The following is a 26,801-nucleotide window of genomic DNA, read 5'->3' as shown; positions in this document are numbered from 1 at the left end:
GACAAATGATGAACGACAAACTGGTCAAAATAAAGTCAGCGAGCAAAACCTGATTTAAAGGTATGTTCACATGTGAACTAACAGAACTATGGAGCCAAGAAATGTACACGGCAAAAGATCCCAACTCCGAGTGGAAAACAGCAGGGGCCAAATGAGTAGTATCGACAATGAATGCCCGGGGAGCCTGAAGGAAGCATTTCAAGCTAGAATGATCCTGGCAGGCTTGATGGAACAAGTGGCGTTTAAGGTGAACTTCTGGATGAGAAATGAGAGAAAAATCTCTAGGAACAGGAAGAGGGGTTGAGCAGTGACGGAAATCAAAAGGCGCAAGGTGGGGCAGGTGGAGAGAGAGTGGGGGCCATGAGGAAGGGGGACCAGGAGGGGCCTCGGGACCGCCAGGCTGGGGCGGGCCACAGGGGAATGCCCAGCTCGGAGTCTGGATCTCGCCTTCCAGGCCAGGGGTCCCCACACTCGCTTGCTTGCACTCCCCTAAGTATGTACGTGTATTGCATACACTTATAAATTATAGAAGTACCCCTACTCAAAAATATATAGTGTAAAACATACTCAAAAAGTAGAAAATTTAAAAGAATGAGATTTAGGGGGGAAAAACATGTAGAAGGAGTCAATTTTCTCTTCCCATACCCTGGCAATTTGGTCTTGCACACTCACTTTAGGGACTACTGCTGGACAGACAGACCATGAGAAGACTGCAGACTTTTGAGCAGGGGTGGAGCCCGATGAAAGGAATGTTCTGGAATGGTACACATGGCAAAGGATTGGAGGGGTCCAGTAATAATACTCATTGCCAACACTTCCATAGCACCTATTCTGTGCCAGGCACTGTTCTAAACATTCTCTGTATAGTATCCTATTTATCCCTCCCAACAATCCCACTATTTGTTGGGACTCTTACCTGCCCCATCGTACTGACAAGGAACAAGGCACTTACCTTGTTCTCAGTGGCAGTAAGTGAAACAGGAAGGAAAAAAGGAACCTCCCCTATAATAACGCAGTCTAAGATGTACCAGGACTGAAAGGAGAGTTGGAATCACACGATGGGGAAGAAGTAAAAATCTTCAAGGCTTGGCACCAGTTAGATGTGAGAGGAAGGGAACAGGAAGAGAGAAACCACACTCTGAGGCTTCAGGATTTCCCGCTTAGCGGGAAGGAGGTGGTACCAATAAAAGAAATAGCCAAACGGGCAGAGATGCTAGACCAGGGTTCCCAGCAATAAGAATCATGGAATGTTACTTCACTACCAAATGACTGAATGCTTCTGGGACCTTTGGCAAACATTTTATCAGTCAACGTACATAAAGAAGTAAATGAGGAGAAAGACAACTAGGTGCAAGGCCCTGGGGAAGCAAGTGGGGGCTGTACTCTGAGGTTAGAGGATACTCAGGAAGACGGGTGGCGGGTGAATATTCGAGGGGGCAGCATCCTGCCCGTTACTCTCCATCGGAGGGCTGCCTGGAATGGTGGTAAAGTCAGGTGAGAAGGCACAGCTACAGGCACCGTGAGAACCTGAGCGCTTCAACGAATGGGAATTCCTACCCTGTTCCAGAGAAAGGGGTCCTGAAGGTGGCAGGAAGATGGATTCAGCATAGGGGATACAGTCAATAATATTGTAATAACTATGTATAGCACCAGGTGGGTCCCGGAATTATCGGCAGATCACTTTGTAAATTGCATAACTGTCTAATGACCATGTTGTACACCTAAAACTAATATAAAATAATATTGACTGTCAATTGTAATTGAAAAATAAAATTTAAAAAAAGAAACAAAAAAGATAGATTACAGTGTAATATAAGGAATAATCCACATTTTTCTTAACAGAATTTGACCCAAAAGGGAATAGAATGTCACTGAAGAGATTAAAATGGAGTTAGCAGATAGCGGTGGACGTTATAAAAAGAACACCGAGGGGTCAGGCAGAGAAAAGGCCGTACAGCCTCTCCGTCCCCCCAGATATGTTCTAGACGCTGCGAGGCCTTGCGGAGTACACACACCATGAGGAGGGCGCCGCTCTCTACCTATAAGTTTGTTATAATTCATCTGTTTGCAAATGCCAGTTCCTCTCAGGATTATTAATTCTAAGTCCTTAGAGCAGTGAGTTTCAGCCAGCGTGCCACAGGAATTAAAGCATGCGATACCTGACTATTTAGTCAGGGACGCTGACCCCTTTTCCCTTAGATTGTCCAGTAAAAATAATGACAACAACCAACACCATAGCCATCTAGTGTGAACGAATCAAAATTTTACCTCTTTTCTAGTAAGATAGGTAAAAAATGTATTTTTTAATGTGCCACAGAATTTTGGTATTTAGTACGTGTGCCGTGAGATGAAAAAGGTTGAAAATCATGGCCTTAGTGTATAAGAACCTTATTTCTGTAACTCATTCTTCCTCTGCCACACGGACAGAGATGTCGTAAAAAGCACTTGGTGATAATAACCAAGGTCTGGTCCAACACAGAACTAACCCGGCTAAGCTTCCCGTGCAAGGAGAAGGAGAGAGGCAGGGGAGAGAGGCCAGAGCTCGGGCACTGGAAGCAGCCCCGCCAGGCCGACTCTTCCCCAGGGCCCCTTCAAGGCCTCCCGCCATCCCGGGCTGTCTCCACTACCCCCAGCCCCGTTCACCTGGTCACCAGCTGTCACTCACTCCTCAGCCCCACCGAGCCCTCAACCCAGAGCAGAGTCCCTGTGCAGCCATCTCAGAGATCCACATTCCTCACCGGCAGGGGCACCGACGTCAGCTGACAAATCAGAAAGACTGTCTGATTAATGTGGGTCCTCCTTCTTCCACAGAGTCAGCTCTACGATAACAGGGCCTCTCTGCTTTTGCTCAGCCCCATCTCCAAGAATAACGCCCAGCATAAACTAGGTGCTCACTAAATAGTTGTTGCCTGAATGGACAAATGAATCTACCTGCTTCTTGCTCACTGCTGCTGAACTGTATCATTCGCTGGCTCCAACTCGAGCGCATTGTCCCACATCTGTAAAAGGGGAACAGTAACACTGACCTTGCAGGGTTGCCGAAAGGACGATTTTGTGTGAAGTGTGTGACATGTAATAATAAATGTTAGCCACCATTACTGTTATTCTCCCAGACTGAACACCACAGCCTTGTTAGCAAGGCTTTCTATAGTTCCACCCACAAGTTTTCTACAGAAACTTTCTATGGTTTCTACCAGTTTGTCAAATCTTCTCAGCCAGCTCCCATGTACCAACATCTTCTGGTCAATGCTCTACTGATAATCCAAGAAAGCGAAGAGCACTGAAGGCTCTGCCATGAAATTTGGATTCACACATAGCCTCTGGCACATCAGATGCCTCTGAGGTATCACATGATACAAATAAAGCTAGGAAAAAAGAAAAAAGTATAGGAGTAGAGCAGTGGAGAAGAGAGATGACGGAAGGTGAGAGGAAAAGGGAGGAAGCTTTAACCAAAGCCTCAGAAGACCTGGATCCTAATCCTGGCTTCTCTTTTAGTCTGCATGACCTTAAGCAGGTCCCTTCTCCCCTAGGGGCCTAGGTTTCCCGGCCCATAAAACTAAAGCGCTGGAATAGATGACCCCTAAGACAGCTTCCTGACCTAAACTTTAACAAATGATGTCTACAGATCTTCAGCGTCAAAATGAGCAGCGTATAATATAATGTTTTTTGGTGCCTTTGGAAAATTTAGTCTGACCGGTGTCCTAAAATAAAACATCTACTTTAATATCAAAGACCACACACATAGTTCACAATTTAAATAAAAATTGGGACTTGACTGCACATCCTAGTATTTTTAGTAAAATTTCTCTAATCTCCACAGTCATATTATGAACAATATCACATAATAAAAAGTTTGGAATTTTTTTAAAAAATTAATACAAGAATAAAATTTCCAAACATGGGTTCTCTGACTAAAAAGGGAAGAAGCAGCCACAGCCTGCAAAGAGAATGAACAAAAAGGTAAGAAACAGGGGGGAATTTATTTATCGAGAGCGGACTTGGCCTAACACTCCACTTTAGGCACTGCTGTAAACTTGTATAATTTAATCCACCCTTACTGATTGGTGTGAACCCCATTTTACAGGGAAAGAAACAGAGCACATAGGTTAAATTCTTGCTCAAGATCACAAAGCTAGTGAGTGGCAAGGCTGCAATAATGGTAAAATTAATATATATAGCTGATATTTTGAGGACACTTATTTCACGCTTGACTCTTTGCATGCATTGTTCCATTTAGTCCACAAAATCACACCATGAGTATGGATTATTAGGACCCTCAAATTACCGGTGAGGGAATTAAAGCTGCAGAGGACACCCCACTTTTCACTGGGTCACACTGCCTCTTCACAAGTAAACGTTCCCAAGGACTTCTGGAGCGTGTTCAAGGTCACAGGGATGCACGTGCGGGCGAGGGGAACAAAGAGAGCCTGCGTGGCAAAGATCAGAGTCCCAAAATCTGCCGGGCACTCCACACAGCTGCTCCATTTTCACCACTGATTTTATTAACTGTCAAATCAGGGCACCGGTGATAGCAGTCAAGACAGTCTGCGTCCTGAGGAGCCCCCAGACCGGCTGCAGACAGCACTATCTTTACCACGCAGAGTTGGGGCTTCCCAGAAAAAAATGATTGCTCTCTTCTCCCGCACTGGTTGAGAACATCTCAGAAAGCTCCAGTCCAGTTCATTAATAACTCCCTTGCCTTCCACGCGGTCCCTCCCTCCAAACACCCATGCTCTCCAATGCTGGATGCTGCCCCTCTGCCAAGGGCACACTCCACTTCCTCCCTCCCCGGCCTTAGGGTCGCACTGCGCCCCAGCCCACAGCGCTGGTCAGCCGGTAACGCCGGCAGGCTTGCTTGTTCCACCTACAGAGCTCCTCCTCACCCCTCAGGGCCTGACTTGGATGTCACCGCCTCCCATCATGCCCTTGTCAGCACAAGCCATCCCTTCCTGTAGAAGCCACTGGCATGGTACTTGTATCTCTGGTCCAACAACTATCCCACGCCACCGAATATAAGATTGCTCGACAACATGTCTTATGTTGCCCTCTGTATTAGCCAACATTCTCCAGAGAAACAGAAGCAATGGGATGTACAGAGAGAGATATAAGGACCCGATTCACATGATTATGGGGGCTGGCAAGTCAAAAATCTATGGAGCCGATGTCTCAGTTCAAAGGCTCTCAAGCAGAAAGAGTCGATGTTCCACCTGGAAAGCAAGAGAATCCGCTCTTACTCGGGGAAGGGTCAGCCTTTTGCTCTGTCCAGGCTGTCAACTGATTAGATGAGGGTCACCAACACTAGGGAGTACTCAGTCTACCCTGTAAATGTTAATCTCACCCAAAAACACCCTCACAGAAATCTCCAGAATGCTGTTTACCAAATATCTGAGCACCCTGTGGCCCAGTCAAGTTGACATAAAATTAACCATCACCTCCATTAAAAAATGAAGAACAAGGATCCTTTCTCTCTGTATCCTCACAGCACCTAGCACAGGGCCTGGCCCAGGCAGGAGCGCAGGGTTTGCCGAAAAAGGAGTTACAGGCATCACTCTTACCATGCCACCAAGGACCACCCCATCAACTCCCCAAAGAGAAAACAAAACTGAGGAAAACAAATAACCTTTCCAAGTCACGTAGACGACTCAGAAGCAAAGCTGGGCGCTCACCAGGCTCAACATTCAGCAGGTGCTGCCCCAGGTGCTAGGAACAAAACAATCAAAACTCCCTTCCTTCACAGAACTTAGATCCTAGTGCAAGGAAGACAGGTAACGGACAAAAAAAAAAAAAAAAAAACAAAAAAAAAAACCCATAGAACACATCCCCTGGCAAATGACGTTAAGTGTCATAGAGAAATATAAAGTAGGGAAAACAGAACGGGAGAGCTGGGGAGGGAGGTGGGCGCCCAGCTCCCCACTTCCTGTCTGGAGCTTTCCCCCTAGAGCATACGATCTTTCTTAAAGGAAGAATCTTAAATTTTAGAGGCCTCAGCCAACTCTAACTATCTCTCAGGAATGTGATGAAAAGGGATCCAATATACATGAATGCACTTTGTAAACCCTAAACACAGGTGCTCACCATGTATTATGACTATCACTCTTTCTCTACAAGGTGCAAAGAGCCATCGTGAGAGGCTGGACCGTGAGCCCCGGCTCTGAGGGGGCTGCTCTGGCTGAGCCAGTGGCTTGGACTGAGCCAGTGGCTTGGGCTTCCTGCTCCTCCAACGGCCCAGCAACACTTGGGGCCGCCACTCGCACCCAGCAGCCACTTAGCACCCGAGAAAAATTCCTGATTGAGGCCAGTGCCTCTGCAGATGTTTCCCAAGTCATTTCACATTCAAACTTCAAAGCTTCTTCACACACTTTTAGACTCTTATTAATAACATTTTAAAATGTAGATGGCTGCCTAATGTTAGTTGCGTAATTAAAAAAATAATCCTGCTGCTCTCCTGCCCAACTGGAAAGGAAACTATACCTCAGGGCTTCCGCAGCTAAGAATCACACCCTGCAGAAAAGCCGGTCGGAGGCTCCAGGAGGGAAGGGAGAGTGGGGGGAGTTGAAGCCAAGAAGTGAGTCTAATGCCTTGATTTTAGAGAAAATGAAAATGGGATTGAAGAAAGGAAATGATGTGCCCAAGGACACACGTGTATTTTGGCAAAGCCAGAGCCAGGATCCCGTTTCCTGCCTCCTATAGACTCTGACTACTGCCTCGTGAGGAGAGGAAAGGGGGACGACAGACAGTCAGTTCTCGGAGGATGGGAATCTTTCCTACGTGATTCTCCTTGCAGTGAGCACTGTTCACCTGGAGAAACAGCCGTAAGTTTCAGGTGTTCGAGGGGATTATGGGAACAAGGTTCAAAGTTCTTTATACTCCGTTTAGATTCACACACTATCACAGCAAGAAGGGACCTCAAGGCACTGTCACCCAACTGTTTGCTTCTAGATGGGAAAAGTGAGGCCCAGTAAGTAAAGTGACTTATTTACCCAAGGTCAAATGGTGAGTAAGCAGCAAGGCAGGACTAGGTCCCAGCCCGCCCTGACTTCCGGTACATCCTGTCCACAGCTCCTTAGAAAAGTGCCAGTCAACCTCTCAAAGCTTCCATTGCTACCTGCAACTTACCAAAGGTATCCTGGGCTCCTTGGCTGGGAAAAACAGAGACAAGTGAGGTCCACATGGTCCCTCACTGCCTGCCTCCCTGGGATGGCTTTCTGGAAGGCCCACGGACTCAGTGACAGAAAGACACACATCCCTACCCCCATCTTCTTGGGGTTCTCTTCTCCCTACCTAGAACTGCCGTCCCTAACCTGGACTTCAGTTACGGTCCATTGCGAAAGACCATCAGCAGTTTCTATCTCTGTGAAGTTACAAAAAAAGAAGTTAAAAAAAAGGCCAAGCACTGCACCCAGCTGTTGGTGAGGCCGTGTTTTCTACTGAAGATGATGACTCACAGCGCCTGAGCTGGAGACAGGAGCTGGAAATGAGACTTAGCAAGGGAAAGCCACGGTTCGCAAGCATGCCTGGGCCTGCAGAGGAATGCTTGAGTTCCTCCAGTAAAACCCCATACCTGGCAGTGGGAACACAGCGCCCCCTGCAGACCACCATGAGGCCCTCCGGGAGCAGGACCAGAGACAAACAGTATGCTGGGGCCAGTCTTCCTGCAAAGCCCACCATGATATCGAAGCTGCTATGTTAGCAAGCCAAGAGATCCCACATGACCCACCTCCCTACCCCCTCCCAGAAATACTATTTGCATCCTCAGCTTCCAAAGAGAAACTGCTTTTTGCTTAATGGGAGGCCCAGATTAGGATCTTCAAGCAGGGGAGACAAAGGTTGGCCCCAATCTTTTGGTGTAAATAATTCGCCCAGAGGCAGGAGCAAGGAGGGGCAGGAGCCTATCCTGGGATGCCAGTTCATGGTCAACCAGTGACTATGTTTCGGACATGACTTTGGATGGTGCCTCTCAAATTTCTTCTAACCCCACCCAAGGGAACTCTCCCAGGTTCCTCCTGAGAGGTGGCTATAAAAGACCTATTGGAGACCTAATAGAGCTGCACTCATGAACAGGGGAGCATTCTCCTGCCCCCACATGTCAGGACACTTCAAGGGAGAGAACTAAGCAGCAGGACAAGGTAAGGAAGAGTCCATGGAAGTGACAATGTTCACTCCACTGTCAGTGGTCTGGGGGTTTGCCACTTGTTGTCAAGCAGTGGCAGTAACAAGCACAGCTTGAGGAGGCCACGAGGAACTATATTGATCAAGCACCCACCAGGAGAAGGAAGCCAATTAGGAGGCTTGGGGTCTCAGTAATTTTGATGTAAGGGACTAGGGGAGGCTTGGGATCAAAGTCCACTGTCAAAGCTGGCGGTCCACGTGACAGGCACTGAACTTATATTCAGACTGCTCACCTAGAAGGGCATGGCCCTGTGGTTTGAAGGGCCACCGGTCCAGATCCATGGCGGGACAGCCTGTCTTTCCTTCCACATCTGCTAACTTCCCTCCCACTTTGCTCTCTGATCCCATCTGTTCCTCGGGCCCCGGAAGAAGCACCCTTTATCACCACCCGCCTTCTGTAAAAACTTAACACGGTTTAAGACCGCCTCTCGCGGCCTTCAGCCTCAGTCGCACCAGACGCAGCAAGGACCAAGGCCACAGTGCCTTCGCTGGAGAGGCTGACTTCTCCACAGCCAGGGACTGGGAAAGGCATCTGCTGCACAGGAGTTTTCATTTCATAGGAACAGCTCCAACCCAATCAGCGAAGCACTGTTACTATGGACCATCTGTCAGGACCCGGAAACAGCCCTGTTACATAAAGGGGCTGGTGTAATGAAATTTATTAAACTGGATTCTTCCTCTAGACAAAGCCCTAGAAATTTCTCTTAGGAGGGGCTGTGTGGGGCAGTGGAGGGACCCTGGGAAGGGACCCATGGGGCCCTGATCCTGGCTCTGCATCTGGTAGCTGGGGATCATCTTCCCAAGCTTCTGTTTTCTCAAGTTACAAATAAGAGTGAAATGGTCCTTTCCAGCATTTTAATTCCACAACTTAGTATTGTTTTCACCAAAATGGCATAAAAGAAATACTAGGCTTACTTTGATATTAGTTTTGTACTGTAGTCAATTTTCTTTAAAAAAAAAAAAAAGCTGTGCCTTCATATTTGTGGACTTAAAAGAGAGAAGTGGTGAACTGAGCCACAGACGCTAGGGCTGGCAGGAGGAACTGCACAAAGGAGAAACCAAAGGTTCGAACCTTCTGTCAGCCCAAGTCCCAAGCGACTCTCCAGTAATTTCCCCGGGGAGCAGTGCTAGTAATGACCCCCTGCCTGTGCACATGGTCATTTCCAGTTTACAAAGTGCTTTCACATCCAGGATCTCACTCGAGCCTCACAGCACCCTCGAGGTTGACAGGGCGACGTTGTTGACCTCCGTTTCACATTGAGTGAAGTAAAGCTAAGAAATGAGATGGGGTGAGTCCATGTCTCTTAACTGCTCTTTACTCACATGTAAAATGGGAGTGAGCCTTGCCGGGCTAACTGTGTAAGGATTAAATGGATGATTTTGTAAAGCCCTGGCGAAATGCCTGGCACATAGCACGTCCTTGATAAATGCGAGTAACCCTTCCCCGCACACCTCCACCTCCTCAGGGCGGTGTGGGAGGAGCCCCAGCGCAGCTGTCTGCAGGCTCCTGAGAAGTGCTTCAAGATGGAGGGAGACACGGTGGCTTTCTAGGTGACCTTCCATGTGGCCTGAAACAACTTCCCAGAAGGCAGTCCCATGAACCAGATAACTCCAGTCCCTACCGATCTCATGGATTCTAATAATCAGCCCAGCTCATGGGGGATGGGACCCCTCCGAGAACCCAGGGTACCTCAAAATCAGGCAGAGGTGAAAACTGAAGCAAAAAACAAGCATGAGGCCTCAACAGGGAGCCCCCAGGAGCCACCGTGAGGCAGGGCCTCTCCTTCCCTGTTCATGTTTATCACCCTCCCCTCCCCGCAGAAACCTGCACTGTCCTTCCGCTGCCCCCAGGACAAAGCCTGAATAAGGGCCCGTGCCTGTCATACTTGCATGTTTCCAGCCCCTTCTCATTCTGCGTGGCCCCATGTTGAGTAAACTTCACCAGGGTGCACTTCCCGCTTCTTTGCCTGGAAGGTACTCCCCGCACCTCTGCCTAGTCCACAAATATTTGTTCAATAATAGAGCAAAGGAACGAAGGAAGGAATGTGTGAATGAGTGGATGACGTAATATATCCCTGTGAGGCAGACAAATTAGGGGAGTATGATTCTCATTTAACAGTTGATGGTATTCAGGCCCAAGGAAGCTAAATGACTTGTCCAAGATCACATAGCCAATAAGCAGTCAAATTAGAACTTGAACCTAGCTGGCTCTTCAGGACTGCTTCAGCCACATTAGGTTTTCTCCTGAGATAGAAAGTCACTCTCACATTAGGAAAAAGCTGATCCAAGATTCCTCAAAATGGACCACTTCCATCTTGGCACACGTCCGAGGCCCTGGCTGTCACTATGGTTACTGAGAGTTCCTGTGAGACACACAAGGTCCCCTGAGAAAGGGCAAACACAGTGCCATCTGTCAGGAACCTAAAAATGATGGTAAAATTACAGCCTGGTCACTTAAAGCCCACTTTCAGAGAGCTCCTGGAACACCTCAATCCGACCAGGAAAGAGGAAGAGGGTTCCTTGAATGGAAAGAGAGCTCTTTGCTAGGGACCTCCACGCCCTTCCCAGGCCATCTGGTAAGCACACAGCGTGCCTGGTGCCCCCAACCACTGTGGACAGATAGGGAAGGGGACAGCCCAAGGCAAGGCCTGGCAGACCTGCAGGGGCAAAGCTGGCCCCCAGTCCCGGTGCACCAGGCCAGCTGTCAGCCTCAGGGAATGAGGCCCTCAGCCTCCGGCTTCTCTGAGCAGGTGGAAAGTGGGCGGAGCCATGGGTGGGGTCTCCTAAGCACAGCTTCCGCACGCGAAAGTGCGAGCCATCTCTTGGACCTAGTCCTCACCGAGCTTCTGCTCCACGCCAGGGAGAGCCAGGGGGAGATACAGCACACCAAGTTCCTAATCCCGTGGGCCTCGCATGTGGTGAGGAGAGAGGGACAACAAGTAAGTAAACAATGATGACACTATGGTTTCAGGCCATGAAAACTGATATAGTGAAAAATAAAGCAGGCGGGAGAAGAGTGAGGCTGAGACAGTGACGGTGGCTATTTCCATTGGGGTGGACAGGGTGGGCCTCTGTGAGAAGGGATGGTCGGGCAGCAAGCAATGGAGTGTGGCAACAGCTTGTGGGGATGAGAGAGACAAGCGTGCCTGGCAGAGGGGCTGCCAGGGGAAAGGCACCTCACCTCGCAGACGTGACCCCTCCCTCACAGGGTGGTGAGGAAAATGTAAGTGGCAGCACCCAGCAGAGAGCACAAACGTGGCAAGTGCTTGGCAAAGACCGTTTCCTGCCCTACTCTGACCCCCTGGGAAATGCTTTTAAAAGTTTTGCTCAACCAATTGGGCTAACTCACGTCTTACTGCAGTGGGCCTCTGACAAGGCCCCAGGCCTGTCCATCTGTTGGGCGGGGGGACTGTGAGAGGACCCTTGGCCAAGGCTCCGTCACCGCACAGCCTGATAGGAGGGCCTTGGCCAGGAGCAGAGCGGGGCAGACAGGAGGGGAGCAGAAGACAGTGGACACTGGCCTTCCTGTAGGTGGGACGGTGGAAATCATTAGGACCAGATGCTCAAAGAAACCAGGGTCAAGGCAGAGAGTTAATTCCTGCCCCTTCCCTTCTTACCTCTGGCTCACTGGCCCAGGGCCCAGGCCCTTGTCTCCTGACTCATAGGGCAGCCAGCTAGAGGCCAAACCCATCTCAGTTCTTTTACAAGCAAGGAGATAACTGGGTCTTAACTCATGGTGAGACCCTAGGTAGACCCCTTCCCTCTCCGGGCCTGGGTTTGCCCATTCATAAAAATAGAAGAGGGCTTGGGTGACTTCTGGGTCCTTTCCACTCTGACCTTGCTAATTCTGACTCTGGGTGCTACCGCACCCCCAAGGCTGTCTGCCTGGCCACTGCTGCCACCTAGTGGTCTTCCAGGGCCAGCTGCATTCGGCTTTGGCCAGGCCCCCTTATTCGAATACACCTATTTCTAAGAGTGAATCCTGCTTCTGCTTCAGCCTGACACACACTGCACCTCTCTGCACCACAGATCAATGGGTATTCATTGCCAAACAAACCAAAAATAACACCAGAACTTTATCTTTCTAGCAGAGATGACACACCACAGCGGAGAGTCTGACCTCCCTACCCAAAGAGAGGAAGTGACCTGCCCAAGGTCATACAGCTGCCTGGCTCCCAGATCAGTGCACAATTCCACTTTACCACAGTGCTTAGGGCTGGTGGGCACCCTGGAAACCAAAAATTAAGTCAGCCCAGGGCCAAGGAGAACAAAGCCTTTGAAAAATGGGAAAAAATAAAAACTGTCAGGATTCCTTGCAAACCTCAAGAAATGATAAGATCGGGCATGTGAACATGTGAGCAATGCTTGCAGAAACTCCCTGGAAATCACAAACTGGGGGTGCCCAGGATATCTTCTAACTTTGGAAGACCTCAATCACAAGGACACCTGCAGGTCTCCCATAAACCAGCCTCCAAGCCACTGCCGCAGGCTGGATCCTGGGGTAGGCAGCCCACCAGAGGATAAGAAAGGCTCTGGTGTGGCAGCACCTGTCTGCATGGGCTTCCCCCACCGCAGGACATTCTCTACCTCCAGGATCCTCAGCACCCGGCCAGAGGAGCTCCATAAAGGTGTACACAGGCAGACCCCTTAGATTCTTATGTAATCATGGGAACTGTCTGTGGACTCTGCTGACCACACTCCTGCTCTGTCTGCAGCCTACTCCTGAACCCTATAGTGCAGACCCTGAAAAAACATATTGTAGGTCACTTGCCCTTTCTGGCCTCTATTACCTCACATCTTCAGCATAATGATGCTCTCCTGGATGATCTTGAAAATCCTTTTAATTGTAGAATTGGAAACCAAATCAAGGCTACTCTTCCTCTGCAGAGCAGATATGAAAAGGGAGGAGTAATCAAACAATGCTTCCCTCTAGTGGTATAATGCTGTCACTACACCATCCCAGCTCTGAGCTCTACCACCGAACTGCATTTAATCCCACCCTGAACTATGCATAGAAATGGGCTCGCCCAGGTGCAAGGGAGGGGGAGAGAAACCAAGGACGCCAGGCTCCAGGAACCAATGAGGCCTCTGAGCGGTTTCCACACCAGTAGAGAAATTCTCCATCTTTAGGAATAACTATATCCTGGGGCTCAAAGGACATTTAGTGACCTCCCAAATCCTCTATTCAGATAAGGAAACCAAAGCTCAGGGATGTTTGGAGGGACTTGACTGAGGTCACAAAACTGACTCACAACTCAGCCAAAAATAGATCCCCTCTTTCCTGCCTCCTTCTACAGTCTCTTGCCTCTTTTCCATGCAACCTCCCAACTGAGGCCCGTGGAAGTGATTTTGTCAAGGACTTATACACAGAAATGGGTGGTAAAGCGGCCATCCCTACATGGAGGGGCAAGAAACTTTATTCATTAGCTTTAACATTTATGGGGGATAGAGTCAAACTGGAAATTACACATCAGCATAGAAAATATAAAAGAAAATAAAATTCATTCATAATCCCACCAATCAGACATAATATTCTGGCATATTTCTTTCTAGTCTTTTCTGTGCAAACATCTGTTTAAAAAACAAAGAAGTTACAGTGTAGTAACTTATAATCTACTCTTTTCACTTACTGTATCATGAGCACAATCTTCTGTCATTAAATGTCATCTAAAACATTCTAATTAATGGCTATATATTCCAACATATGGCTGTACCATAATAAAATATATTTAACCAATCCCCCTATAGCTTCACTTGTTTCCATGCATGTGTTTTTGTCATTACAAATCAGGCCACAATGAATGGCGATATTCTTAATAGTCTAATATCCATAATTATTTCCTTAGGCTAGGTTTTTTGTTTTGTTTTTTTTTTAATAGATCAGAATTCCAGAGCTGGAATGGCCCTTAGAAATTATTATGTCCACAACCTCCTATTGCCCAACTGTGAAAATGGATATCAGAGAATTTTGTGTCTTGCCAGAGGACAAAAAGACAGCCACAGAACCAAGTCCCAAACTCTCCACCCATTCAAATGTGACCTTTCGGTGTCTGGGTTACTCCTCTGGCTCTTTGTCACATTCTCTTTTATTCTTCTACTAAATATTTCAGTTGCTCACCTGACAAGCTTCCAGAAGGTAGTTCTGGATTTCACATTCCCTCATATTCTGAAGCACAGTGCTATCTACACGTAGGTAAGCATTCCACAAACACCTGCTGAAGGATCAAGGATAACTAAGGATTCCCGTCTTTATTGCCTGGGAAATTTGCTGGCAAAAGTTCAGTTAGTGAGTTAGAGCATTCTGAGATACACACCATTTGGAATCAGAGCAGCAAGCTTGGGGACAAAAAAAAAAAAAATCAGGTTCAAGTTTTAGCTCTGCCCATCCATGTGAACCAAGGCAATGAAGTTAACCAATTAGGGCCTTGGCTGTGAAGCAAGGATAACAACACCCATCTTGCCAATTTCATGAGAAAATGCATGTGAAAGCACTTGATAGTGATACAAGTGGGCCATGAGCGCTATGGTTGCTATTGTAATCCATTTCCATTTATTATCAGCGGCTTCTGTGAATCCTGGACCGGCCTCCTGGCCCTCGCCCCCAGGGTGCCATCTCCTAGTTTCTATTCCATGCACAAATCCATTAAGGGAATCTATGGCTGCGCATTTCAGGTAAGAATTGGCGTTTCCTTGAAGCAGAACTTCATGTACAGAGGGAACTATCATTCCTGGTTCAGGTCCCTGGGTGTGATTAGTGGAGTCGTCCTCACTTCCTCATCTTCTCTGGAGGGAATGTGACAAGGTGGATAGAGCACTGAACCGAGGGCCCGAGGCCTGTGTTCTGTCCTGGCTCCTGTGTCTCCTCCCTCTCCAGTCCTCAGTTTCCCCATCTCTAAACTGAGGAGTCAGGCCAGTTGACCTCTAAGTTCCATTCCTGACATTCTAAGGATTCTAGGATAAAACCTAATGACTTTTAACAATAAGCAAAAACTGTCCATTTCAAAATAGTCTTTTGGGCTTGGTTTGACTTTCAGCCACTGGGTTTTCAAAGCTCTATAGCACAAACCTCATTCCCAAGCACCTGCTTTAAATAGAGCCCATGAGGTCAGAATCTCCCTGGGCTCGGTTGAGGTTTCATGATATATGGTCCCAAAGAAGATGTTGTAATATACACTGTCACCCTATTCTGGCAGGGATCTTGGCCCCAAAACAGAAAAATCAGCATTAGGTGTATTTATAAACTCGGTTCAGTGTGAATCAATGGGTAGGCTTGGATTTCACTAATGCTTAGATATTAAATGCAATAAAATATTTCTTGGTCTGTGACACTTGAAGAAAGGACAGTGATCCCTTCCACATACGTCATGCAACTCCCCACATTAGAGAAAAAGAATAAAACATTTCTCAACTGAAGAATATAACCAAGGACCAGGAGGACAATGACAGGAAGGGAAAAAATTTACTGAAAAGCAGAACTGGATTTCTAGCTTAAGTGCTGCCATAAAGTCACCTTCTCTCCTCTTTGAATTTGGTCTTTTCATTCGCAAAGTGAGGAAGTTTCTTGTTTCATCTCTGATTCCCTAAAAGGAGTAAGATTCTAGGACTTTCTTAGGTGACACTGAAGAAACCAAAGAATGTCAAGCACTCTGTATCTGCACTTTTTCAATCCATAGCCATTGCGAGACCACAAGACTACTTTGGAATACTGCATGGCTCAGGGAAAGCTTCCAGCATCCCGAAAGCAGCCGGAGGCTGGACATTCTGACCAACCCCACATTAAGGTTCAGATCCCGTATAAATCATTCTTCTTGAAATTCTAATTAATCACCAGCTGCCAGCACTTGGCATTTATAAGCGGGGGTCTCTCTGCACTCTTCAGGAGAGCTCTGAATCAACCTGTGACCTATCCATAGACATTCATATCCAGCTCCTCAGAGACCTCTGGTGGAAAGAGGCGCTATGGCGCGTCTGGCCTCCAGGGGGCTCCAGAGAGTCAAAAGGAAGAGGAAGCTGACGTGTATTGAACCCACGCAGTAGCCCAGTCCTGTGCTGGGTGCTGCAAGCATTTCATTTAGTTCTCAGCCAAGGTCAGCAATACTCCATTTTCCTAATGAAAAAAAATAAGCTCAGAGAGGTTAGATTTATTCACTTGTCCAACATTTACTGAGTACCTACCTCGTATGTGCCAAATATTTTGCTGAGCACTGAGAATACAATGCTGAGCAAAACAAACATGGCCCCTGCCCTCACGGAGCTTACAGTCTAGTGGGAGGGGGAATTAGTCATGGAATGCTGCAAAAAAAAAAAAAATAGCACGAAGGACAGGTTATAGTGGTCTGAGAACAGATAAAAGGGAAAAGTGATTAGTCAAGGAAAGTCCTCCCTGAGGAGGTGATGACTAAGCTGAAGCCTGAAGTTGGGGGGGGGGGGGGGGGGGGGGGGAGGATGTAGTTATGTCAAAATGAAGGAGTACAGGGATACATGTGCCAAATAGAGGGAACATCAGGTGCAAAGGCACTACAGTGGGAAATATATGATGCCTTCAAAGTACCAAGGAAAGGCCAGAGTGGAGATCAGCTAGAGATCACGAGCTAGCATGGTAAGAAATAGAGCTGGAAAGGGAAGCAGAGGGCAGACCGCTAAGGATTGTTTTTTTCACAAGAGCAGTAGGAAGCTATTGGAATGTGGCACGATGGGCTGGAAAAGATATTCCAGATGAGGTCAGAAAACAGCCTGGAGGGAGAGGAAGTGAGTGTGGGGAGACGAGGACACCAGTCAGAGGCCACTGCAGGATCCAGGCAGGAGGTGACGGTGGCCTGCACTGCGGTGACAACAGAGATGGAGAGCTGGCACTGCCCACAGCCACACGGAGCTGAGATTCAAACTTAGGCCTGCGTGACTTCAAAGCCCACGTTTCTCTGCACCTTGCCGTTTATTCATTCACTCAGCAATCAGTAACAGATCATCTGCTACGTGCCAGGCCTGGGCCAGGGGCTGAGGCTATAGCTCTGAATAAAATAGGCACTGCTGTCACGGAATTTATAGTATGGACATTAAACAAACGAGACTACAAGTAGATGTATACAATTATACATTGGGATGAGTGCTATGAAGGAACAATAGTGTGATCAGAGACTTTAAGAAGGAAAATTGTGTGTAAGGCCATGAAGCTCTGCCAAACTGTTGATAATATAAGACAGCCACTTGCCGGCTGCATGTAAGTGAAAGGCTTTGGAAAGCTTCGCCTGTCAGAGTTGGATATGGAGCATCACACTCCTGGCCAGCTCATGAGCCCTCAGGGAAGAAGCTGGTACCTCAGGTTCTGCACAGACCTTGTTGAAATAGAAGCCCTTCTAAAAGCAACTGCTGACTCCTTACTATACTCACATATCCCAACCTCGGGCACCTCTCAATTATGTGTGTACACAGCATTTTACAATTAGCTGAGATCTTTCACACAGATTCATCCCATTGAACCTCACCATAGCACTATGTAGAATGCAGGCAGGTTTGAATATCCTGCTTGAGAGGTAAGGAAATTGAAGCCTACACAGGTGAAGTGACTTAACCAATGTCACCAAGCTAGGAAGGCACCCAGATCTGCCATCTAGCTCTCACTAGAAGCATCTCCAGCCAGGAACTGTGAATCTCCAAAAGACAGCTGCAGGTCACTGAGCCTGGATAAAGTCACCCAGGAGTCCCATGAAGTTCCCAAGAACAATGATCAGGGACACCAAGCAGCTTGAGAAAGGTTTCTAGAATGCAGCTTCCCCAGCCTGAGACCCAGGTACCTTTGCCAACTTTCCCAGATTAGAACAGGTTCACTTGGACTCTTTCCAAGTGCCTCTGACTAACAGAGAAAAGTATTTTTCCATCGCAAACACTGCAGGCAGGCACTAGACTCCTGAAGGGGGAGGGCAAAGACTGCATCCAGATTCCTATAGAGACAAACTGTCAAGTTATCCGCCTAGCTAAACACCTACCCCTGGGGGTCGCAGTCTTGGGCTGTAGTTCTCGATCACGGCACAACTAACATTTTGAGCTGGGTATTTCTTTGTTGTGGAGGATGCCCTTGCATTGCAGGATGTTTAGCAGCATCCCTGGCCTCGACCATCGGGATGGCAATAGCACCCCCTAGTTGTGACAACCAAATATGTCTTCAGACATTGCAAATGTCCCCTGGGGTACAAAATCTCCTGTGGTTGAGAATCATGGCCGAAGGCCTGTGGAGAAGAGGGGAAGCAGAATCCATTCCCTTTCTCTCATCCTAACCCACCCCACCCCACCTCACTGGACAGTCTGGTCACTGTGCAGAAACTTTTTAAATCAGTATCACATAACGCCTTTCCCAAGGAGACCGGGAGCAGCCTCTGCACTACTGTGGCCAGCCGGTAGGTCCTGGGAACAGTTCACCGCTGGAGCTTGTGAAAACAACTGGAGTCAAATAACTCCTCGTTCTACTAATGAGCTGCTTCTGACCCTGCGAGCAAATCTTGTTCCCGTTAACATGAGCAGCTGAGTCTGATTAAACTGGAAGCCCTGGGTGTTTCTTCTCAATGACACTGAGCCCGGTCAAGGCTTCCCATGCTGCCAGATGGAGCGCAGCACTGGGAAATCAAAGAGCAGCACTCCCCTTTACCCGAAACTCGGCACAGCCACCGGGACACGCAGCCATCCCAGCCCTTAGCCATTCTGAACTTTGGAGAAAGGGGAACGTGACAAGTATATAAACAAATGATCTGAATTAACAAGTTAATTAAACAGCTGAAACATTTCCAAAAAGGAAAAAAATCACGCTCTCAAGTGGAGGTGGAGGCCCGAAGCTGAGCTCCAGAGCAGCTGGGGTGACTCAGACAGCGCCACATCCGTGGGTTCCAACCCCCACCCAGAGGGCTGGGCTGCTGGCCCCGAAGTGGAAACCAGCATCAGTTACAATGCTTCAAAGCCAGACTCAAAGCGGCATCTTTACATCTTTCATTAGTCAGAAATCTAACTAGGTAAAGGGTTTACTGACAGACTCAACCAAACTCACTACCATTTGGTAGTAAGTGTGTTTTCCTGCACTGCAATTCTTTGAAGGCTGACTAACCATGAAACGCCTACCTGTTAACACTCAATTACTCATATGACTGCTAGTTTCTATGTTACCTCTGCACGCTACACTTAGCTCTATTGTTGCACATCTCATACTGCAATGTACTGAATTTTCATAACAGATCTGTCTCCCCTAGTGGACAGGGGGCTCCTTGAGGGCAGTGTTTATATCTAGTACAGTGATGGTATATAAACAGATTCTCACCATATGTATGATGGGCATATGGGCGGATGCATGGTAAAGTCTTCCTTCTCTAGACTCTTCTACTTAAGCCTGTCTACACATCCTGGTGGAAGGGCATGGCCCATGTGTCCTCTCCTGTTTCTCCAAGGCTTATAAGGACATTGCTCAATAGGTTCCCAATAAACAACAACTGATGTGGTTGGGCTTCTGAATCCAAAGAGACAAACTGAGCCTTCTGTTCATGAACTAGTGAGTCCAAGGAAAGGGGCCAGAAATCCTAGCTGTCTACCCTGCTTCATATGCATCTGAATGTGTTTTGTCTCTTAACCAGATGCAGGTTGATGCAGGAGATGAATACATTCTCTGCTAGGCAGTAGAGATGATATGGCACCTTCTCTCACAGAGCTCGTTCATTGTCTGCAGGAAAAGACAGACATTAACGATTATACAAATAAGCAGCTATCAGGCTCGGTGAGTGTTTTAAGAGAAGCTTCTGTAGATGTGGCCCATCTTCAAGTGGTCTGAACCTCTTGCAGGAGAGTCGTGATTTTCCTTCAAATAAATAACACACTTTCCTCAGAGCAATCTCTGAAATTTGTTATACAGAAAGGTTATTATACACCTTTGCAATATAGGCCTTTGTTCCAAAATTATTGTAAATGGTTTTAAAAGATCAATGAAAAGCATCATAACGATGAATACTTGTAAGTCTATGCCTGCTTGTTCCAATGTGTCGTAGGTGTGACTTACCAAGGATAACCAAAGTGATTTGAAAACCTACAAAAGCCAGCAAGTACTGGAATAACAGTCACCAGATGTTTGGGAGTCTAGAAAGCCAGGCTCAGCTAATACGCAGGCCAAGAGCAGGCAAGGGGACTCCTGAGAGAAGCCCTGAAGTTCAGAAGGCCTTCCCAGGATAACAGAGCTTGAGAATTACAAACTACCTGCCTGGGAACCTCTCTGTACATCAGCAGGAGCCCTAGGAAGGCAGGAAAGAGGAAAGGCCATGAAAACACAAACCACAAGAACAAAGTCAGGGATATGAAGACCAGGAAAGAACTGCCCTAAGGGAAGGATGAGAATAAAACAAAGACTCAAGAAAGGATAAAAATGCCAAAAACGGGGTGGCATGGCATGTGAGGATAACATCTGAGGGAATATACGGGATGTCTGAATCAATGTACATAGTTCATTAAGGTTAATAAAAATTTGAATCAAAGTACCATGCCAGCTTTGATTCAAAAGAATGATCCTGCCTTCAACCGTGAAACACAATGGTTGGCAAAAGTAGGTTTACAGTTGTTCCTATGGAAAATACAATAATTAATAAATAATAATACAACAATAAACTGGTTCGCGTACCCACGACTATAAGCCTACTTTTGCCCACCCCGGTATTTATCTGTAAATTAAAAGTTCCTACTGCCTTTAATTTAGACTCAGGTGGAAGTGCAAGCAGAGTGCTCTCTTCAGCTATCACAAGGCAGACCCCCCGACCGCCTGGACAAATTTCTGGGTAGTGCTTGCTGCAGTGGGTTCCTTCCCAAAACCTCATGGGCTCTTAGGGCCAGAGGGCAATAACCTAACCCAGCCTTGCCTTTTTGGGTGCAAACCTGTGATTCAGAGATGAAAAGCCACATATCTGGCTGATTGCAGAACCAGATCCCACGTACTCCCATTCCCGGTTCTCAAAACTTTTCATTGCTAGACTCTGACCTACCTAACCCTGATCATCCGTGGCTGTTTAGACAGCTGTCCCCCACCGCTGCTCTTACCAACCACAAATTCTCTGCTGCTTTCTTACCTGTCTGAGCAACCAGGTGGGTCCACCCACTCCAGACAGCAGTGACCTTTTCATTCTGAAAACAACGAGCTTCTATTTTCTGGGGCGTAGGACAGAACGCAGCCTGGGAAGCCAGTTGCCCGTGCTTGTTGCTTCCCCAAACATACAGCTCTCCGGCGTCTTAAATAAGCAGAAGGGGAACAGAAGAGGTTAGGGGGCATTCATCCAAAATGATGGGAAAGAACACAAGTCTGGAAAAAAAGTGGTTACAAAAAGTTGTGTTATTTTTATGCTACAATGCTGAGTAGAGCAATGCAAGATACATAATTCATATATAAGATTTTTTAAATTCTATAAATAGGAAACAAGGCCAAATACTCTTAGTAGTTATCAGGGAATAGGAATATGTGAGTTTATTTTTCTACTTACTCATTCAACAAATATTTATTCAACAGCTACCATGGGAAAGATGTTTCTCTATATTCTATAGCTTTGAAAATATATGCTTGCATTACTTTTTGTTATTATTTTGTTAGGAAAACTATATCAACTTTTTAAAAGAACAGGTTAAAAAATATAGGACTTAAGCTTATACTTTTGTTTTAATTTTTAATTTAAATTTCAGTTACAGTTGACATGCAATGTTTATTAGTTCTAGGTGTCCAGCATAGTGGTTAGACATTTATACAACTTACTAAGCGATCCCCCTAGTAAGTCTAGTACCCATCTGACATCATATATAGTTATTACAACATCATTGACGGTATTCCTGATGCTGTATGTTACACCTGGGTGACTGCTTTTTTAACTGCCAACTTTTTATCCCTTCACCTTTTTCACCCAGCCTCCAACCCCCAACCCATCTGGCAACCATCATTTTGTTCTCTGTATCTGTGAGTCTGTTTCGGTCTTGTTTGTTTAGTTTTTTAGATTCCACATATAAGTGAAATCACATGGTATTTGTCTTTGTCTGACATATTTCACTTATTAAACTTTTTAAATAGAAGATTTCACTGCACACCCTGTCCAGCACACAATACCTGGCTACCACGTTGCATCTGGTAGCACTTTAGTTCACTCAAACCTCACAGTCATCCTGTGATACAAGCAGGGATACAACTGACTGACACTGTGATTTAATAGAAAAAGAGCACATTCAGAGCCAAGTGACTGGCTTCTATTCTGGGACCTGCTAACTAGCTATTGACCTTGCACAGTCACTTCCTCTCCAAGCCTTAGTTTCACCAGCTGAAAAATGGAGGTTAGTCTAGGAGGGCCAACAATGTCACTGATGACACTGGTAACGAGAGAGATGGGTGGGCGACTGGCGAACCAGCAGGCACATGCTTGTCTAAAAGGCATTTGGGTCCAAAAATAATGTAACTGGAAATCAAACAAAATGGGACCATGGGCTATAACTGGGCCTATGAATCTACAATTTGTGGCTCCTTCAATGATCTCAAAGGGCTTTTCCAACCCTAGTTCTAAGGTTCTATAATTTCCTCACATACAGCTCCTGGACTCCTGAAATGTGGCTAGTCCAAACTGGAACGTGTTATAAGACAAAAAAAGCACAATGGATTGCAAAGACTTGCTAAAAACAAATAAAGAAATAAGCCATAGCTTGTTAATAATATTCACGTTGATTACACATTGAAATAGCATTTTGGGTATGTGGGGTTAAGTGAAATATATTATTAAAATTATTTCACCTGTTTTTCTTTATTTTTTGAAACGTGACTCACATTTTTTTCCTACTAGACAGCACTCTTCTAGATTATAAATTACTCAAGGCCAGGAGGTGTTAAATGACTTTTCAGATCACATGGCTAACGAGGAGTCAAGCAGGATAAGAAGCCAGGCCTTCTGTTTCCACTGTATTTTGTGACCTCGCAATAAAGCTTTATGGTCCTGCCTGCCCTAGGGCAGTCTGGTATATTCTCAAGAACTGATCAAAAGCCAAACGATACCATTAATGGGCATTAGACCAAGATTCAGGGTTCAAGTCCCAGATCTGCTGCTCTGTCACTCTGACATTGGACATGTCACTTCATACCCTGGGCCTCCGTTTCATCTCGTCTAAAATGAGGGAGTATAATAGGTAGAGCTTTTTTGTCACCCGGGTGACCTTGCAGCACGGACATTCTGCAGTTCTATGGTGTATTTCATGCAGCCTCCCTGGATTTCACCAGGGTGTGCAAAGTATGAGGATCCTTTACAGGAAGGCAGAAGAGACCCTCAGCAAAGTCTCAACCCATTAAATGGCCTGGTTAGCTACCAAGATGCCATTGAGCATGAGCCTGTGTTTGTAATAAGCTTCTATTTACCTTAGTAAACCCAAACCACCTTTTTGTGAACACAAACTGCCTTCCACATGCGGATCATTGCACTGTTGCAAAATTAAATTCTGCTGCAATGCCAGAAGGTTACATAATCTACAACTCCAGAGAAAAGGTCTAAAAAGCACTGAGCAAGGCCCAATGCCTTCACAGCTTGAACTAGAGAGGAAAAAGGGGTATTAATGTTGACAACTTTTAACCGACATTAAAATATCCCAAAACAACTCACTTTGTGAATATACTAAAAATCACTAGATTGTACAATTTAAAAGGGTAAATTTTATATATGAATTACATCTCAATAAAATAAAAGTTCAACATATTTTTAAAACACCAAAATAAAAGTGCTCCACATATAAAATAAACAACTTCACTAATTAGATGATTTTTTAAGAAATTAATGTTAGCAAGCAGTTAAAGAATCTCTAGGTTTATATAATGCCAACTATTTCAAATTAACTAAAACAGTAGAAACATCTCTTAGCCTGTACTGTTTCTCAGAAAAGAATGCCTTCCCCAACCTTCATTGACTGTGGGGCATGAACTAGTCATTTCTCACCCTGAGACCTCCAGTCCTTCCTATGTAAGTGGCATTCATTTCAACTCAACTCTCCACATACATGTACAAATCTACCTAATAAAAGACACAGGCTAAAAGTAGGTATTTTTTTTGTTGGTTGTTTTAAATTCATTAAATAACAAATTATATGTAGTTCAGAGTATGTTAAGTATTTAAACTCTTATATTATGCTTCTGTACTTGTTTGGAAACAACAGCTTTTCAGTTGCATTGCATTTCAAATTTGATGTTGAAAAGATATGAATTAACTTATATATGCTATGTACACACCTTAATTTCCACATAAAACACTATGCAAAGAAGTCATTTCCCTTTGCTTGAAATGTAATGCAGCCCTGACTAGTGTGGCTCAGTTGGGTGGACGTTGTTGTCGGGCGTCGTTAGGCAAAGGGAAAGGTCGCTAACTAGATTCCCAGCTAGGGCGCATGCCTAGGTTGTGGGTACGAGAGGAAACCAATTGATGTTTCTTTCTCACATGGATGTTTCTCTCCCTCTCTTTCTCTCTCCCTTCCCTTCTCTCTAAATAAACAAAATCTTTTGAGAAAAATGTAATGTATTTATCTGTGTGGGAGGTCTTAACCAAAATAAATTTCTCAGAGCTACAGTCTACCAGCAGGGGGCAGGGCAATCTGGGCTCCAAAAGAAAGAACCTTTGAAAGAGATAACCTTCACTTTCAAAAAAATACTACACCGACACTACAAAGTTTATACTGTATTGGCTGGGTGTGTCAAATGTATGCATGGATGTACAGCTAGGCAGATATAGTATGAGAGAGAAAAAAGGTTATATAAAGGAATAGATCAAAGATAAGGAATAGAGAAATAAAAATACAAAATAGATTAGAAAAACATACATAACTAAATTTAGATAGATATATGGATACATAGATTAGACAGAAAAATACAAGGATGAAAGATCAATAAAAACAGAGCAATATAGTTAAATAAATAAAATAGAGTAGATAAATATAGAAAGAGTAAACAGGGAGATAAATGGATTAGAAAGGTTAGTTTGAGATTGAACAGAAAGAATAAATAGCTAGAGAGCTTCGATAGTTACATTAGACACTTAAATAGATTAAATGGGTGAGATAACAATGTTACATATAAATTTACTGTTGGTTATATGATTTGACAATCACAATTACCCTGAGAGGAACATACTCTTATCCCTATTGTGCAGTTGAGGAAACAACGTCAGAGAAAAGGAAGTAAGCCCATATAAGTGTTTTACATATATGGTCATACTTAGTTCTTAGAACTACCCACAAAGTATTTTATAAACAAAAAAATGGTCTTGGGAAGGTAAAGTGAGCTGTCTGAGATCACACAAGCGGTGACATCAGAACACTGACTCCAAAGCCCATGCTCTTCCCTGTAGATCCCAGTACCACCAACTTGAAGAAGAAACATACAGAACTGTGAATGGCATGTTAAACGTCAAGAGCTGGTACCTACCTGTCAATGAAGCGGAGTGATCGGAGCCAGCAACAACACAGATTGCTTTAGAATTCTCTAGACCTACAAAAAAAAAATCTTTAGAAATTACACTTATAACAGAGCAAACTGGGCAGAGAAGGGGCTCAGGCAGCACCAGCTGGGTCTGGGAGAAACTCGCAGCCGCTGCAGGCAGGTCTCAGTCGGCAGCACTGGCCGAGAAGGTGGCTAACACGGTTACAAACCGGGGGACTGAACAAATAAGGAAATACACTGAGGATAAAGGAGCTCACTATCAGAGAGGAGGGGAAAGGTACAGATATGAAAAGGCAGAAGGCTAGCATCGACCTTGTGATATGGGATTGCAGTTGGAGAAATCAGTGTAGAATCATGGTTTCTAGCAGGACAGATAATGAGAGAGAGGTATATGTATGTATAAATACGCATATTTCCTAGCTCTGTCCACTGGGGGAGCCTACAAAAATGGCATCTTGTACATTCAGCTGCTACAACATGGAGACACTAAAATACATGCCCAGGCTCCCTAACAACACACAGGATCTGACATGTCTCCCATCTCCAAACCCAGCACTTTCCTCCCTTAATTACACTGCCTTAACTGATAAGGCATAATCCCAGCCAGCCCCGGTAGACGTCGTGGTCACCCGGTCTAGAGAAAGTCAGTCATTCTGTAACTCCTTTTTTCTAACACATCTGCTTAAGCAACCACTGTCTTAATAAAATGCTCCTCAGCCTTAAAGTGTCCTGTGGAATGAGAAAGGGACACAGCAGATGTGTCTGCCACATTCCCCAGAGAGAAAGCATTGGGCCCCTAGTGGCCTGGTGAGGAGGGACACCCAGGGTTACACTCCAGGACCTCGGGCAGTGAGGGAAGACAGCAGAATGAAAAATGAAAGACTTTGAGGGCAGGCAGTTGATAATCTATTCTAATGCCTCCTCAGAAAACTCCCCTAATTCAATTCTGAATCTAAGCTGTGCACTGAGCAGATCTCAGACAGGTTGTTCAAATCAAATCAAATAAAAACACTTCTGAATTCCTCCCAGTTACAGTTCTGTGCTAAAATAGAAAGCAGACACAGTTCCTGCCCTTAAAAAACTCAGACTCTTTGGCATGTGGGAAAATGTATAAACAACTCATAATAACACAATACACTGTGCTATCCACACATGTGAGAAAATGCAACGGAGGCGAGAG

General features: G+C 45.7%; 1 protein-coding gene across 1 annotated transcript in view; it reads right to left on the bottom strand.

Moving 5' to 3' along the window:
- Nucleotides 1–26,801, bottom strand: part of SERGEF (secretion regulating guanine nucleotide exchange factor) — a 180,269-nt gene that overhangs the window by 135,242 nt on the left and 18,226 nt on the right. Inside the window, exons 7-8 of the mRNA XM_054586024.1 lie at nt 25,607–25,669; nt 21,252–21,410 (exon numbers count right to left, since the gene is read on the bottom strand). Coding sequence (XP_054441999.1) covers nt 21,252–21,410; nt 25,607–25,669 — 222 coding nt within the window. The remainder of the gene's footprint in view (nt 1–21,251; nt 21,411–25,606; nt 25,670–26,801) is intronic.

The sequence above is a fragment of the Pteronotus mesoamericanus genome, unplaced genomic scaffold, assembly GCF_021234165.1.
Source record: "Pteronotus mesoamericanus isolate MK-2021 breed Mesoamerican mustached bat unplaced genomic scaffold, CSHL_Meso_final contig_90, whole genome shotgun sequence".
Taxonomy (NCBI): domain Eukaryota; kingdom Metazoa; phylum Chordata; class Mammalia; order Chiroptera; family Mormoopidae; genus Pteronotus; species Pteronotus mesoamericanus.
Note: the sequence above shows the minus strand (reverse complement) of the source record. Positions and strands in the feature narration are given on the sequence as shown.